Genomic DNA, 13153 nt, shown 5'->3' with positions numbered 1-13153 from the left:
GAACTGTGCATCCCTGAAGAGGATTAGCTAATTGCTAATCCGGTTCCTGTACACAAGGCTCTTGCTTAGCAAACACACATAAAAGAAGCCATGACAAGCTAAGAGAGAAGTAAGCAGGCGGAACCCTAAGCCCTGTAGGAAAAGCTCGCAAAGTTGGGATGCTCTAATACCACTATCACAAACGGGAGTGCATTGCAATGTAAAATATACTCGGATAAATAGAATTTATCACTTAATACTGAAGCCAGAGGATATAGAGAGAAATAGAGAGAGTGAGAGAGATAGAGAGTGAGAAGATCGACGGAGTACTGGGGACCAGAAGATGTGCTGGTCTCCCCCGTACTAGTATCTTTTTACTGAGGAGAAGTCTATACAAGCACTTGAACTGAACGTATTCCCACGTTCGTTCTAGAATTAAACTTGATGGTTCTCGGAAGCCTCAGCTTCCATCCTCAAGGCAAAGCCTTATTCCTAGGAACTTAAGCCTTATTCCTAGGAACTTCCGTTCCTTATTCTGAATCCTCAAGAATCTAAGTTCTCGTCTCTGGATCTCACCTTCCAGACTCAGGGCATGGCATCCCTGCAACCCTTCTCCGACTCTACTCCCAGAGTCCTCTTAGGGCAAAACAACTTTGCGTTCTCGGACACAAAGTCCTTCCTTGGGAATCTCAAGTTCCTAATCCCAACTCGAGAGTCTATCACTCTCAGATTCATGAATCTACTTCCCAATCTCGGGTACAAAAACCCGTGGGCTGATCTGGCTCTACTTCCTGTAATAACAGACTTGGACACTCTAAGTCAAGAATCAATCACGACAGCACCAAATAACCACTTCAAAACAATTCACAGATCACAATAGATTTGCACTGGCCCGACGGAGTTCCGTGCCTAGAGATATTGGCCCCAAAGACTGGCGCCCCTTTCGGTATTCTTTTTGTATTAATCAGTTCAAAGTACAAGAGAGTGGCTCGGGTTTCACTCTCAGACTATGCGTCCAGATGCTCTGAGAAGTGAGGCCCTCACCACTAATTTAAAGGTTACAAGGGATGCCCAAAAGTAGAGCCCCAAAAGCTTGAAAGCAAAAGCAAATTCTCTCTCTCTCTCTCTCTCTCTCTCTCTCTCTCTCTCTCTCTCTCTCTCTCTCTCTCTCTCTCTCTCAATGAGAGTTAAAATAAAGCAATTCAATTCTCTTTCTCTCATCCAAAACCCTTGCGTAGGAAAAAGCTGGGATTTGCGTCGCTCATTTTATTATTAAAATAATAATAATAATTTTTCCACCTCCGCGATTTCCAGAAATTAGGGTTTTTGGCAGAAACTAGGGTTTGCAAGAATTTTAGGGTTTCTGGCAGAAATTAAGGTTTCTGCTGTCCGTAGCCACGTCATCACTTTGTGACATACCCCCCTCTTGAAAGCATTGTAATCGACCGCGATTACGCCTGCAAAACCGACAAAAGCCATAAACCGTCTTAGCAGACACTGACTGTTAGTACCTACATACTAGGAACACACGTCTAGCACATGTACAAAATCGACAGTCACATCACACAACATCACAGGACATCACCAAACATCACAGGACATCACATGACATTCAACATTCATTCGGATCGTAGACCATGATTTATCGGCAATGTAGCTAGCAATCACATCTAGGTCCAATCGGGACCTCATCGATGTCCGATTGACTAACCCCTATTGCAACCATATCCATTCGAGATCAATCAGACCAAAATGCTGCAGTCATTTCGTCTATCAGTTCCTGCACTCAAAAGAAGTCAAGAACAAATCAGAATCATTATCAAGAATTCCATTTCATAAAGTCATCCAACAGAATACTGTCAACTCTCAGTATCCCTGAAGCTGAAAGAGACATCAGTGACTTTAGTATCAAAATCAAGGCATCTGTTGACAAAGGAGCGGAGTAACTCCCCTCTTGTGCATCCCACTGCACCAGATCTTCGGCCAAGCTGAATTTCTGGGTTCCGTTTGGAGTAGACTATGCTAAACCAAAACATCGAGGTAAAGTTTCACAACCCGAGGAGTATCTGCTAGGTCCTCCTCCATCCACTTCGCATCAAATGCAGGAAAGTTCTTGAACTTAACCAAGAACCGCCTTCGGACTTTACCTTTAGTCTTCGTATCCTAATGTGCCACATCTATTCAGGAACAAGGATCTCCTCGTTTTCTTCCACTTCGGGTTGCTCATCAGGCTCCCCATCATCAGGCACATCACCCTTAACAGGTTTCAAGAGACTCACGTGCAATGCATTGTGAATCCTCCAAGTATCTGGCAGTTTCAGTCAGAAGGAGACATCATTTATCTTTTCAGTTCTTTGGAAAGGTCCGTAGTATCGCATACTAAGCTTTGGAAAAGGCCTCTCCTTTCCCTATTTCTTTCGTAGGCGTGCCTTCTCAAAACGTAAGAGCACCCAATCATCCTCCTTCAGTTTCAAGTCGCGACATGGCGATCTGCTACCTTTTTTTGTCGCTCTTGAGACTTCTGCAAAGTCTTGCGAACCTTGGCAAAAGCTGTATCCAAATCTCGCGAATATTCATCCGCTTCAAATATCTAATCTTTCGTGCTTAGGAAGGATGGAACCTTCACAGCACTTTCAACAATCTCAAATGGAGTCTTCCCCGTCGAAGAGTGTATCGTGTTATTGTAGGCAAATTCCACCAAAGGTAAGTTCTTTTCCCATTGAGTCTTCTTATCCGAGATACAAGACTTCAATAAATCTAAAACCACTGAATTGGCAATCTCAAATTGCCCGTCAGTCTGCAAGTGAAACGATGATGAGAATTGCAATCGTGTGCCAATGTTCTCCCAAATTGCCTTCCAAAACAAACTCATAAATCTGGAGACAATCATCTCAGACGTGCCATGTAATCAGAAAATCATCGTGATCATTCTGTGTGCTCGGGAGATCAAAAATGAAATCCATTGCAATACTTTCCCAGGGATGGGTGGGTATGGGTAAAGGCTGTAACAATCCCTGTGCCTTATGCCTGTCAAACTTGACCTTCTGGCATACTGCGCACAACTCTTCCACATCCTTTTTGAGTCTCGGCCAAAAGAAGTATCTCTCTACCCCCTTCATGGTGGTAGCAATGCCGCGGGTGACCCGTAAAAGGTGGACAGTGGCATTCAGTGTTAGGTGCAACGGAATGATTGTTTGCGCTTTGCTCAAGATGAGTGCTCCGAACTGTGCTCAAGGTTCCTTTCAGTTCTTATGGAAGGGAGAGCCTTCCGTTCTTAATGGAAAGTGCTATGATCACAAACAAAGTGTATGGACACTGTGCGTGCAAGTGTATGAGAGTGAGAGATAGAGAGAGAAGAGAGATACGACACCAGAGACGTTGTAAAACCCTCCTCTGAAGGCCCCACTCTCGTCGGCGAGAGTCGTCTACTTTTGATTGCACAAAGTGGTACAATGCGTATGCAATGGACTGATGCAACTTGGGACTATGTCGATGACAACGACGGTGATGACGACGACGACTTTAGGGCTGAAATCTGTGGTCTTCTATCTGCTGAATTTCGGGGCTGAAAATGACTGTTTTGGTTGCGTTTTTATGGACTGAAAATGGGGGTCTTCTGCAACCAACTAGGGCTGACTCTGCTACTATGGAGACTGCTGAAAAACGCTGCTGTTCTGCTGTCGCTAAGGCTGAAAACCAAAAACGCTGGCTGACTGCTGAGCGTTAATGAAAAACGCTGGTCCTTGAGGGTCTGCTTCTGGCGTTAGTGCATGTTGATGCAACCCTTAAGAATCTGGTGCTGTGGCGATCTTGGGAAAGCTAGAAACACCAAGGCTTGGTGCTTGATGCGGTGGGAAACTGCTAGGAACAGAAAACGCTAGGGTGCTGAGGTTGTGGGCGATGAGGGAACACCAAAACGCCAAGGTTCTGATGGGTTCTTGCTGAGAAGGTGCCTGTTGAGCGGGAGCTCCTGTTGCCTCTTCTGCCATTGAGTGCTAACTTGGGTTTGCTTATAAACAAACTTAGCAAAATTGCCCTACCTACTTTTGTTGGAAAGTCACTTAAAAATAATAAGTGAAAAATACCAAAAATAGGGAAAATAGGCTAAATGCATTGGAAAATTCCCCTAACTGAATCTGATGTATTCTGAAGGGAATACTGATGATCATGCTGTGTGCAACCAGAGGATATGCATCTACACTCAGTGACTGGGCATGCACGGTCTACGAATAGACTCACAAAAGTGCCAGATCACTTCTAATCTAGACTTGAATAGACTGACTGAACCCTGATCATGGTGTAGCTTGTCCACGGACACATAAGGTTGGATGTGTCACGTGACATCCCCTCCTTTTCAAAGTGAGGTACTGGTACCGAACTGTATGGCATCGAGGGAGATCGCCAATAGCATCCGGAATCCTGGAAGGGACTCTTCGCCGGCCCACTCTGATGTGTGGGTCGTGCAGTACTTGAACTTCACAAAGGTCTGCAACGCTTGCTTCTTTGGGCCGCACCGAACGCTATGGGCTGAAATCTGCGACTAGTCCAAAAACGCTGATTTGGGGGGCTGTTTTTGTGGTTCTTTGACGCTGAAAATCTGCAGGTTTAGGGCTGAAAACTGAGGTTCTTCATGGCTGAAAACTGATGATCTTTACGGGGCTGAATCTGCTACTTCTTGTGGGCTAAATCTGCAAGTCTTCTATTGCTGAAATCCAAAACGCTAGAGATTGAGGTTGACCAAAAACGCTAGCTAATCTTGCATTTCCAAAAAAGTTGGGCATGTGAAATACGCAAGGCATGTGCTGGTCCTTCCAGCGACGATCTGGAGCAAAAACGCCAAGGCCTGACTTTCCGGCGATGAATGCTGTTGAAAACGCTAGGGATAGGAATCTGCTGCTTGGAGAAAACGCCAAGGCTTGGGATCTTGCTTGGAGGGAATCCACCAAGGTTCTGCTGAGAAGTTGCCTGTTGAGCAAGGTGCTCCTGCTGCCTCTTCTGCCATTGAGTGCTAACTTGGGTTTGCTTATATACAAACTTAGCAAAATTGCCCTATCTACTTTTGTTGGAAAGTCACTTAAAAATAATAAGTGAAAAATACCAAAAATAGGGAAAATAGGCTAAATGCACTGGAAAATTCCCCTAACTGAATCTGATGGATTCTGAAGGGAATACTAATGATCATGCTGTGTGCAACTAGAGGATATGCATCTACACTCAGTGACTGGGCATGCATGGTCTACGAATAGACTCACAAAAGTGCCAGATCACTTCTAATCTAGACTTGACTGGACTGACTGAACCCTGATCATGGTGTAGCTTGTCCATGGACACACAGGGTTGGATGTGTCACGTGACATTCAGTTATAACCTTTTCCCTCAACGGCTGTGTAACGCACAACATAGTCTTTCTCATCAAGTAGCCTTCCCGAAGGGAGTATCGAGCTATTGTCTCCCCATCCCGTATCTGTGTGAAAATATCTGCAAAATCTGTATCTGTGGCATAATGATCAACCATATCCTCGAAGCTCCTATGATGTATCGCGGAAATAGCCAGAACCAACGGCTTCCGAGACAAAGCATCTGCCACCACATTCGTTTGTCCCTGCACATGGACAATCTGGAAGTGGAACTGTGACAAGATGTTCGCCCACCGCATCTGCTTTTACGAAAGCTGCTTCTGTGACAAGAAGTAGCGCAAACTCTGATGGTCTGTAAAGACAGTAAAATCCGCTCCGAGTAGGTAATGCCGCCACTGAGTAAGAGCATGGATAACCGCCAAAAGCTCTTTCTCATAAATCTGTGTTGTCATCTCCGGCCTAGAGAACAAACGGCTCTCGTAACCTATGACATGGCCTTCTTGCATCAAGACCGTACCCAGACTACGACCACAAGCATCACAATATACTTCAAATGACTTCTGCAAGTCCGGCAAAGTCAAAATAGGTCTCGTAGTCAATTTCTCTTTCAATGTCCGAAAGGCAGTCACCTTTGTGGGTTCCCACAAAAAAGGTACTCCTTTCTGTGTCAAGGTATGCAAAGGGGAAGCAACCTCTGCAAACTTTCGTATGAACCGCCTGTAGTACGAACACAGTCCCAAGAAGCTTCTAACTTCATGGACATTCCTTAAATCGGGCCAATCACGGATAGTCTCTATCTTGGCCGGGTCCATTTGCACTCATGCTACTACTGACACAATGTGTCCCAAAAAGTGTATCTCTGGTAGGAAAAATTCACTTTTCTTTGCATTAATCACTAACGTGTGATCTTGTAATGCCTGAAAGACTTGAAGCAGATGATCTCTGTGTTCTGCCTCAGAAAGTGCCAACAAATAGCCTGTACTCTCGAAAAATCCTGACCATCATCCGGTTAAATGTCGCAGGAGCATTGGTTAAGCCAAAAGGCGTCACCAAAAACTCAAATAACCCAAAAGTCGTCCGAAAAGCTGTCTTATAGACATCCCCTGGCGCTATCCTGATCTGATGATATCCACTCTTCAAGTCAATCATGCTAAAGCACGAAAATCCCTGTAACCTGTCGAGTATATCATCGATCCTAGGAATCGGAAATCTGTTCTTGATGGTGATTTCGTTGAGAGTGCTATAATCGATGCACACTCTCCAAGATCTGTCTTTCTTCAAAACCAACAACACTGGAGAGCAATACAGTGAAGTACTAGGCTGGACAAGACCCTTTTCCAAGAGGTCTTTCACTGGTTCATAATCTTTTCATTCTGTACTCGGCTCACACGGTAAGGTGGCCGATTCGGTGGCGTGCTTCCAGGTATCAGATCAATGGTTTGATCTTCAGGCCCTCTGAAAAGCAATCGGCATGAGTGTGGAGAAAAATCTTGGCGTTCTTTTGATCAGGTCAAAACATATTCAACCTTTATCCATCGTTCAGTTCTCTCCCAAAAGAATGAGTAAGAAACTAAAGTTCATCAAGTACAATCTCTAAGCCCTTCATTTATCAAAGTCGCTTTCTCGGCCCGGTAGTCAACCACGGCGTAGTTCTTGTGGTACCAAGGGATCTTGAGTAGAACGTCACTTGCGTGCCCTGAACACCCCTGTCATTGCAAACGAAGTTTGCCAATGCTCGGTGTAATGGCAACATCCCATCCGGGTGCCAGTCGAACTACCTCCGCCTGTGGCGTCAATCTATCGGGCGTAATTTCCAAATTGAGCCGCCAATTCCAAGTGAAAAGAAGTTGGCCTTGGCTCCTTCAAAAGAGGTTCCTGATCCTTCACTTTGCCCCAAAAGCGGCAAAGTTTGTACTTTCATTCATTAGATTTGGTGCAGGTTCCACGCCATGTGGTACCAGTTCTGTTTTTCTATCTGCCTTTTCTGCCACATTCCTCAGCTACTCTCGAACTCTCAGGCCTGTCGTCGTCTTTATCATTCTATGCTTTCTGTGCCTTTTTAGGGCACTTCGCGGAGATATGTCCATGTTCCCCGCATCCAAAGCACTTCCCCTCTATGATGAAGCGAGCTCTCTCCTCAGGAGTAAGCTTGGGTCGTGCATCCTTTTTCTCTGGGTTGCTCTTTTTCTTTCTACTTTCATTCCCAGAAGTCTGTCCGGTTCGTTGTGTCGTGACCTCATCTGTGGGGTAGGTCAGACTGCCAGAGTGAATTGCAAAGCCCCGCTTCGCATGACTCATCAACTCCTGAATAGAAGCTGACTTCTATTCCAAGCAGTGATCTCGGATCTCTGTAGGTAGACCCAAGGTAAACCGCTCAATCTGTTCTCTGAACAAGGTCTTCTTGAATGAAGAGGCGGGTAGAAAAGAGCTCCAGAATCTTTCACAATAAGCATTGATTGTGTCTTTCTTAGTCATCCGAAGATGGTTCCAAGCAGCTCGTATATCTCATTCATATTCTTGCGTTAACCAAGAAGAAATAAAAAGCTTCTTAAATTTCAGCCATTTAACTGGCGCAGTCTTGTTTAAAAGAAGAGTGGACCACCAAGTATGAGCATTCCCCTTAAAGTAAGAGGCAGCTCTCCGAATCTTGGAGTGCTCTGAATAGCGTCCTCCCGCGAAAGCGATGTCAAACAATAAAGCCTTCGAAGCATCTGAGTATCTTGAAAAAGTATCAAACTTGATCGAGTGGCCACCTTCCTTAAACTCTCGGACTTTCTTGCTTTTATCTTCGAGAAAGTCATACTGGTTAGCTTTGTAAAAATTCTTCTTGTTCGCATAAAAGTTTCCGTTGTCAGAGTCTGAACTGTCCGTAGACGAGTCCTCTGTAGAAGTGTCACTCACTGGGCGAGACTTAGACTTCCTTGCCTTTTTCTTGCCCTTTCCGAAGCATTGTTTCTTGCTTCGCTTTTTGCTTTTCCTGTCTTCTTCACTCGAGTCTGAAGAGCTAGAAGAACTGTCAGAAGAAGAAGAAGAACTGGGTAGGTCTTCAAACTTGACGCGCTTCTTCAATTTCTTTGCCTTGTCGAATGCCGACCGACGACCCAAATATCCCGGGAAGTCAATGCCTTTCTTCTGCTTTTTGCCGTGCTTTTTGCCTTTCTTTTGCACGTCGAAAAGCTGAGCAATCCGTGCATCAACCACGTTCTCCAGTTCCTTCTACGTATATTTGGTGGAGGCAGAAGGTTTCTTGAGAGCGGGTTTCGGGAGTGGTGTTGTGGTTCTTTGCCACTCCATCTGTACCTCTTCCAAAGAGGTCTGGTTCATATATTTTGCCATCTTTGGGTCCTTGGCAAAATTGAGCATCATCTTTGTTGCATCGCCAATCAATTGACGACGCTCCATCTCTCTTTGCTCCGTCTGAGTAGGCCGAGGCGGGCCATACTCTGTCTGAATCTTCGTTGTGATCCCAGCCTGCATCTCCAGATGCAGAGGGAGTCGACTGATCATTGCCTGAAGCCATAGGTGCCGCGGAAAAAAAAAATCGGGGATCGGATTTCCCGTAGAAGAGAAATCGGCCGTGCTCTGATACCACTGTAACAGACTTGGACACTCCAAGTTAAGAATCAACCGCGACAGCACCAAATAACCACTTCAAAACAAGTCACAGATCACAATAGATGTACACTGGCCCGGCGGAGTTCCGTGCCTAGAGATATTGGCCCCAAAGACTGGCGCCCCTTTTGGTATTTCTTAGTACTCTAAAGACCTTTGAGATAACGGATCTCAGCTTGCTTCATTACTTTCTTGGTTTGGAGATATGGCAAACAAAGGGGTCCATCTTGCTCTTTCAGCAACGCATTCTCTGAGAGTTTTTGGAAGTATTTGGTGTGGCTGAGTGCACATAAATCTCCTCTCCGATGGGACCTTCTAGTTGTCCTTGTATGATCCCTCAGTTGTAGCTAATGCTACAAACTTACAAAGTATCGGAAGTTGGTCGGTTCTCTTGTTTAGTTTCTAAACACCCATTTTGACATCAGTTTCCCGGTGAGACTTCTTAGTTCATTTATGCAGAAGCCCGCCACGTCACATAAGGAGCAGGCTCTTTGGATCTGGTGGTATTTGAAGCAATTTCGAGCGTATGCCGCAGGAGATATGGACTTCAAGATTACTCTTCAAGGATGATGTGATTCCAAGGGGTGGAGATCCAAATGGACAACGTTTGACTACAAATTACACCTTTTCATTGGTTCAAAATCAATTTCATGGAGCGGCAAGAAGCAGCCTTCATTTGCCTTATCTTCCACAGAGGCCGAGTATCGGGCTGTTTGCAGTGCTACATGAGAGTTAGTGTGGTTATGGAGGTTGGTTTTCCATAGCAGATGAGAACAATTTAATCAAGCAATCAGAGTTGTATAGCCATTGCAAGGAACCCAGTGTTTACAGAAATATGGTTTTCGTTAATTTAGAGACTGCACAGGCAGATACAATGGGGACTAACTCCCCTATGATCAATAACCAGGCCATTGCCCCTATTCTTCAGATGAAGTTTGCTAGCCCAATAGTCAACTATGACATGATTCTTATGGTGCCATGGTATCCCCACTATTCCATGTGATAATAGCTGTTCTGATTGCGTTCTTTATCCACTTGGGCAGGCCTACACTCACGACCAATTGCAACCTTATCCTGGTAGATTCCCACCAAAATGTATGACCAAGTGCCAAATGCTACAGGTTTAAGTCCCAAAAATCCCAGTCACAGTAGCCCAGCGCATGTCAGCAGCCCCCACAGCTTGCCATCTCCATTAGCCATGCTATGAGTAGCATTCTCTCTAGACACTGCACACTTTTAACACGTCCGAATCAGGAACAGAGGTTTTTTCAAGCTTCTTCCACTAGTGGGCATCCCAATGTTTAGTGAAGGAGTCGTCGTGTGTTGGGATACCATTTCCCAGAGTACAACTTGCATACTAGGACATAATTTAAAATTATGGCAAGCTCTGTCTACCTAGCCCTTGTCAGCTCAGAAAAAAATCCAACTTCCCAGCTTTGCAGAGGAAGAGCACTCTAGGACAAATACAGGCGACCCCAGAGATAGACAGAACCTTAAGACCAGCTCATTAAGGAATCCCAACAGGCCGGTTAGGATCCTAAGTCCTAAATAAGAACGTTCCAATCTTCTGTGCCTAACAGAAATGATTGCCTTGAGAGAGCAACATCTCCAATGTTCTAAAAGCATTATTCCAAAACTCACCAAATTACTGAGCAATAAATCAGAAAAAAAAACATTCCAATGGAGCACTGATTTCTATAAAATCCCTATAAAAAGCAAGCATTTTCTTAACATTGATTCTCACCTAATGACTCTGCAATGATTTTGAGGTCTCTTTCCCACAGAGCGAAACCGAGCTCCAATTCTTGCAGCCAGCCACCTCCAGATAAAGCCCATGACAAAGCCCTGCCAGAAAGGACGTATAACCATTTTCTCAACTGCCAGATTACATTAGAAAAAGCAAGATGTGAAATAGAAGGGGCTCACCTTGAAAACGTAAATAGAGCCTCTGAATGCCTGTACCCAAGGAATCCGAGCTTTCGATTTTCTGCATATCAAGATTACAGAAAGTCACACTTCCATCAAGTGATGGATCAGCTACCATTCTTAGAAGTCATTACCACACACAAAAAACACCACAACCTGCTTTTCTCTTTTGTAAGCTTCCATACTTCTGATAAAGACTTATACAGCATACATTTGATCTTTTCAATGTTTTTGCGATGCCCAGAAGATCACAAGCAATCAAGTCACTAACACTTTTCTGCATTGTCACAAATAAAAGCATTCACATCATCACTGTGGCCAAATTGCATGTTATTCACTTGCAACTCAAACTCAGGGCCTTGCAAAGAGCTGCCATGTTAAAAATACTTTGCGCAATCATAGGGTTCTAATGTACACAAATTGGTGCATGTGTGACTTAGCCGATAGGGCCCTTTCCAAAATTTAGAGTTTGCTTCCAAAAGCAAAGTGCATGTGTGTGCATGCTTGCTTACAGATGTGTGTCTAGCATTCCATCCTAGAGGAATCTCTCTTGCATGTATGAACTTAGCACATCATATATTGCAAACCATGGTGTCTGTTTTGCAAATAATTAGCATAATCTTTTGTCTCATTAGTCTCATATGATGTAATCTACCACTTCTGAACTTGTCAACGTTTTTAACTTTGTACCACTGCATAAAATTGATAGGTTTCGACTTGCCCCATGGTTTTCGCCAATTCTGGCATTGGTTGAAGACAGTTTTGTATGCAGGTTAAAGTTGTTAACCAAAAGCAAAAGACCCACCAAAAATACATGTGTGTGTGTGTGTGTAAAAGTAGGTGTGTGTGTGTGGGTGTGTGGATGTGTGGGTGTTCTCGGAGATCAATATATTGCATAGCAACGTTCAAGTTCACCGGTGCAACATAGCTTGATGTATGCATTTGGGCCATGCAGGAGAGGAAAATCAAAAAACCTTAATTTGGTTTTTCGTAGAGCTCTTTTTCTTGAGAGAGGCAGGCTTCGTAAGGCGCCTAGCTCTGGAACTGAAGGCAGCGCTATTGAGAAGCCTACGCTCTGCCATATACCCTCTTCTCTGAGAAATCGCTTCGATTCAGGTTTCATGGAAAACCGTGAAGCGCTCTCTCCGTGTGGATGCTGTGTGTTATGAGTAGCGCGCGGACATAGCTGGAAGTTACGGCATTTCTATTTCAATTGGACCCTGGCACTCTCTCTCTCTCTCTCTCTCTCTCCCCCCTACGTTTTTGGCCTGTCCCCAAAGGGCTGAAACCTTAGGGAGGCCCCCCTCGTCCATAAGTTGTCACGGGCTGGACTCGAGGGATCAGCGGCTGACGATGAATCGGCCGTTGATCGCCTACCAATTTAAATAAAAAATTGACAGTCCCAGCCAACGCGAGCATCTCTCGAACCCTCAACCTCCCCCTCACGAGCCCGGAGCTCTATCCACCTATGCTGCTGTGCGTTGATGCAAAGCATGCACCTTTGCGCAATCAAATACTTGCCCCCCCTGGTGCATCGATTCGCGCGTGCATCACCGTTCACTTGCCCCTGCCGTCGTCCCTCGAGTGACACCCCGTGTCACTTATAACCGAGGGGATGCCACCCCTTTTTTGCTAATGAAAAAGGCGTTGATATTTTCTTAAAATTTTATGAAATCAAAGTCTCATGCTCGTTATGTTAATGACTGGTAGGCAGATAAGATACAGCTCATCTATACTATTATAAAAGGGGGAGGATTTTGCGCCCCCCCTCACCACATGGCGTGAGCTCCTTCATCCGGCAATGTGTGCCCTGTTCTTCCGGTGAGACAGTGGACTGAGCACCCGCGAGAGAAAGGGGGGGGGGGGGGGGGGGGGGGGGTCGAAGGCCGCCGGCCACACTAGTAGGGCATAATGTGTCATAATTTTATTGGGTGGCGGATTTCTCTTGAGGGTGAGCTAGGGTTACAAGGCGGGTATGATTGAGTGCTCATTGCAAGTTCATTTTTCTCGAGATGTAGGGAGCAGCTACCTCGCAGGGTTCGTCCTGCTTGCCCATGCATATAAGCCCTTGTCTTTTGTAGAGTTGCAATTTCTCGACCTTAAGGGTTTGCAAACTTTCTCCTGCCTTTAGGTTTGCGTCGGCCTTGTTATTTACCCCCTCTTGCCTCTTGCACGCCATCTCTTTTTTGCAAGCTTGCCTCAACAATAAGGAGGTCCAGGCCTCACTCTCCTCATCACCCCATCCTTACACAAGGAGATCGTCTTTGATTCTTGAGTCA

At 45.1% G+C, this 13153-nt stretch overlaps 1 protein-coding gene across 3 annotated transcripts in view; it reads right to left on the bottom strand.

The window, feature by feature from the left end:
* LOC147428625 (uncharacterized) overlaps positions 1 to 12132 on the bottom strand; it is a 30564-nt gene extending 18432 nt beyond the window's left edge. The window contains exons 1-4 of one of the 3 annotated variants that reach the window (XM_086497334.1): positions 11849 to 12127; positions 11031 to 11151; positions 10875 to 10935; positions 10693 to 10793 (exon numbers count right to left, since the gene is read on the bottom strand). In XM_086497334.1, the coding sequence (XP_086353460.1) occupies positions 10693 to 10793; positions 10875 to 10935; positions 11031 to 11151; positions 11849 to 11956 (391 nt within the window). In that variant the 5' untranslated portion in view covers positions 11957 to 12127. Of the gene's footprint in view, positions 1 to 10692; positions 10794 to 10874; positions 10936 to 11030; positions 11152 to 11848 lie in introns of all 3 variants that reach the window. The other 2 variants (XM_086497336.1, XM_086497335.1) reach the window with 2 other exon arrangements.
* Positions 12133 to 13153: the final 1021 nt, after the last annotated feature.

The sequence above is a fragment of the Adiantum capillus-veneris genome, chromosome 23 (assembly GCF_014529385.1).
Source record: "Adiantum capillus-veneris isolate H3 chromosome 23, ASM1452938v2, whole genome shotgun sequence".
NCBI classification, from domain to species: Eukaryota; Viridiplantae; Streptophyta; class Polypodiopsida; order Polypodiales; family Pteridaceae; genus Adiantum; species Adiantum capillus-veneris.
Note: the sequence above shows the minus strand (reverse complement) of the source record. Positions and strands in the feature narration are given on the sequence as shown.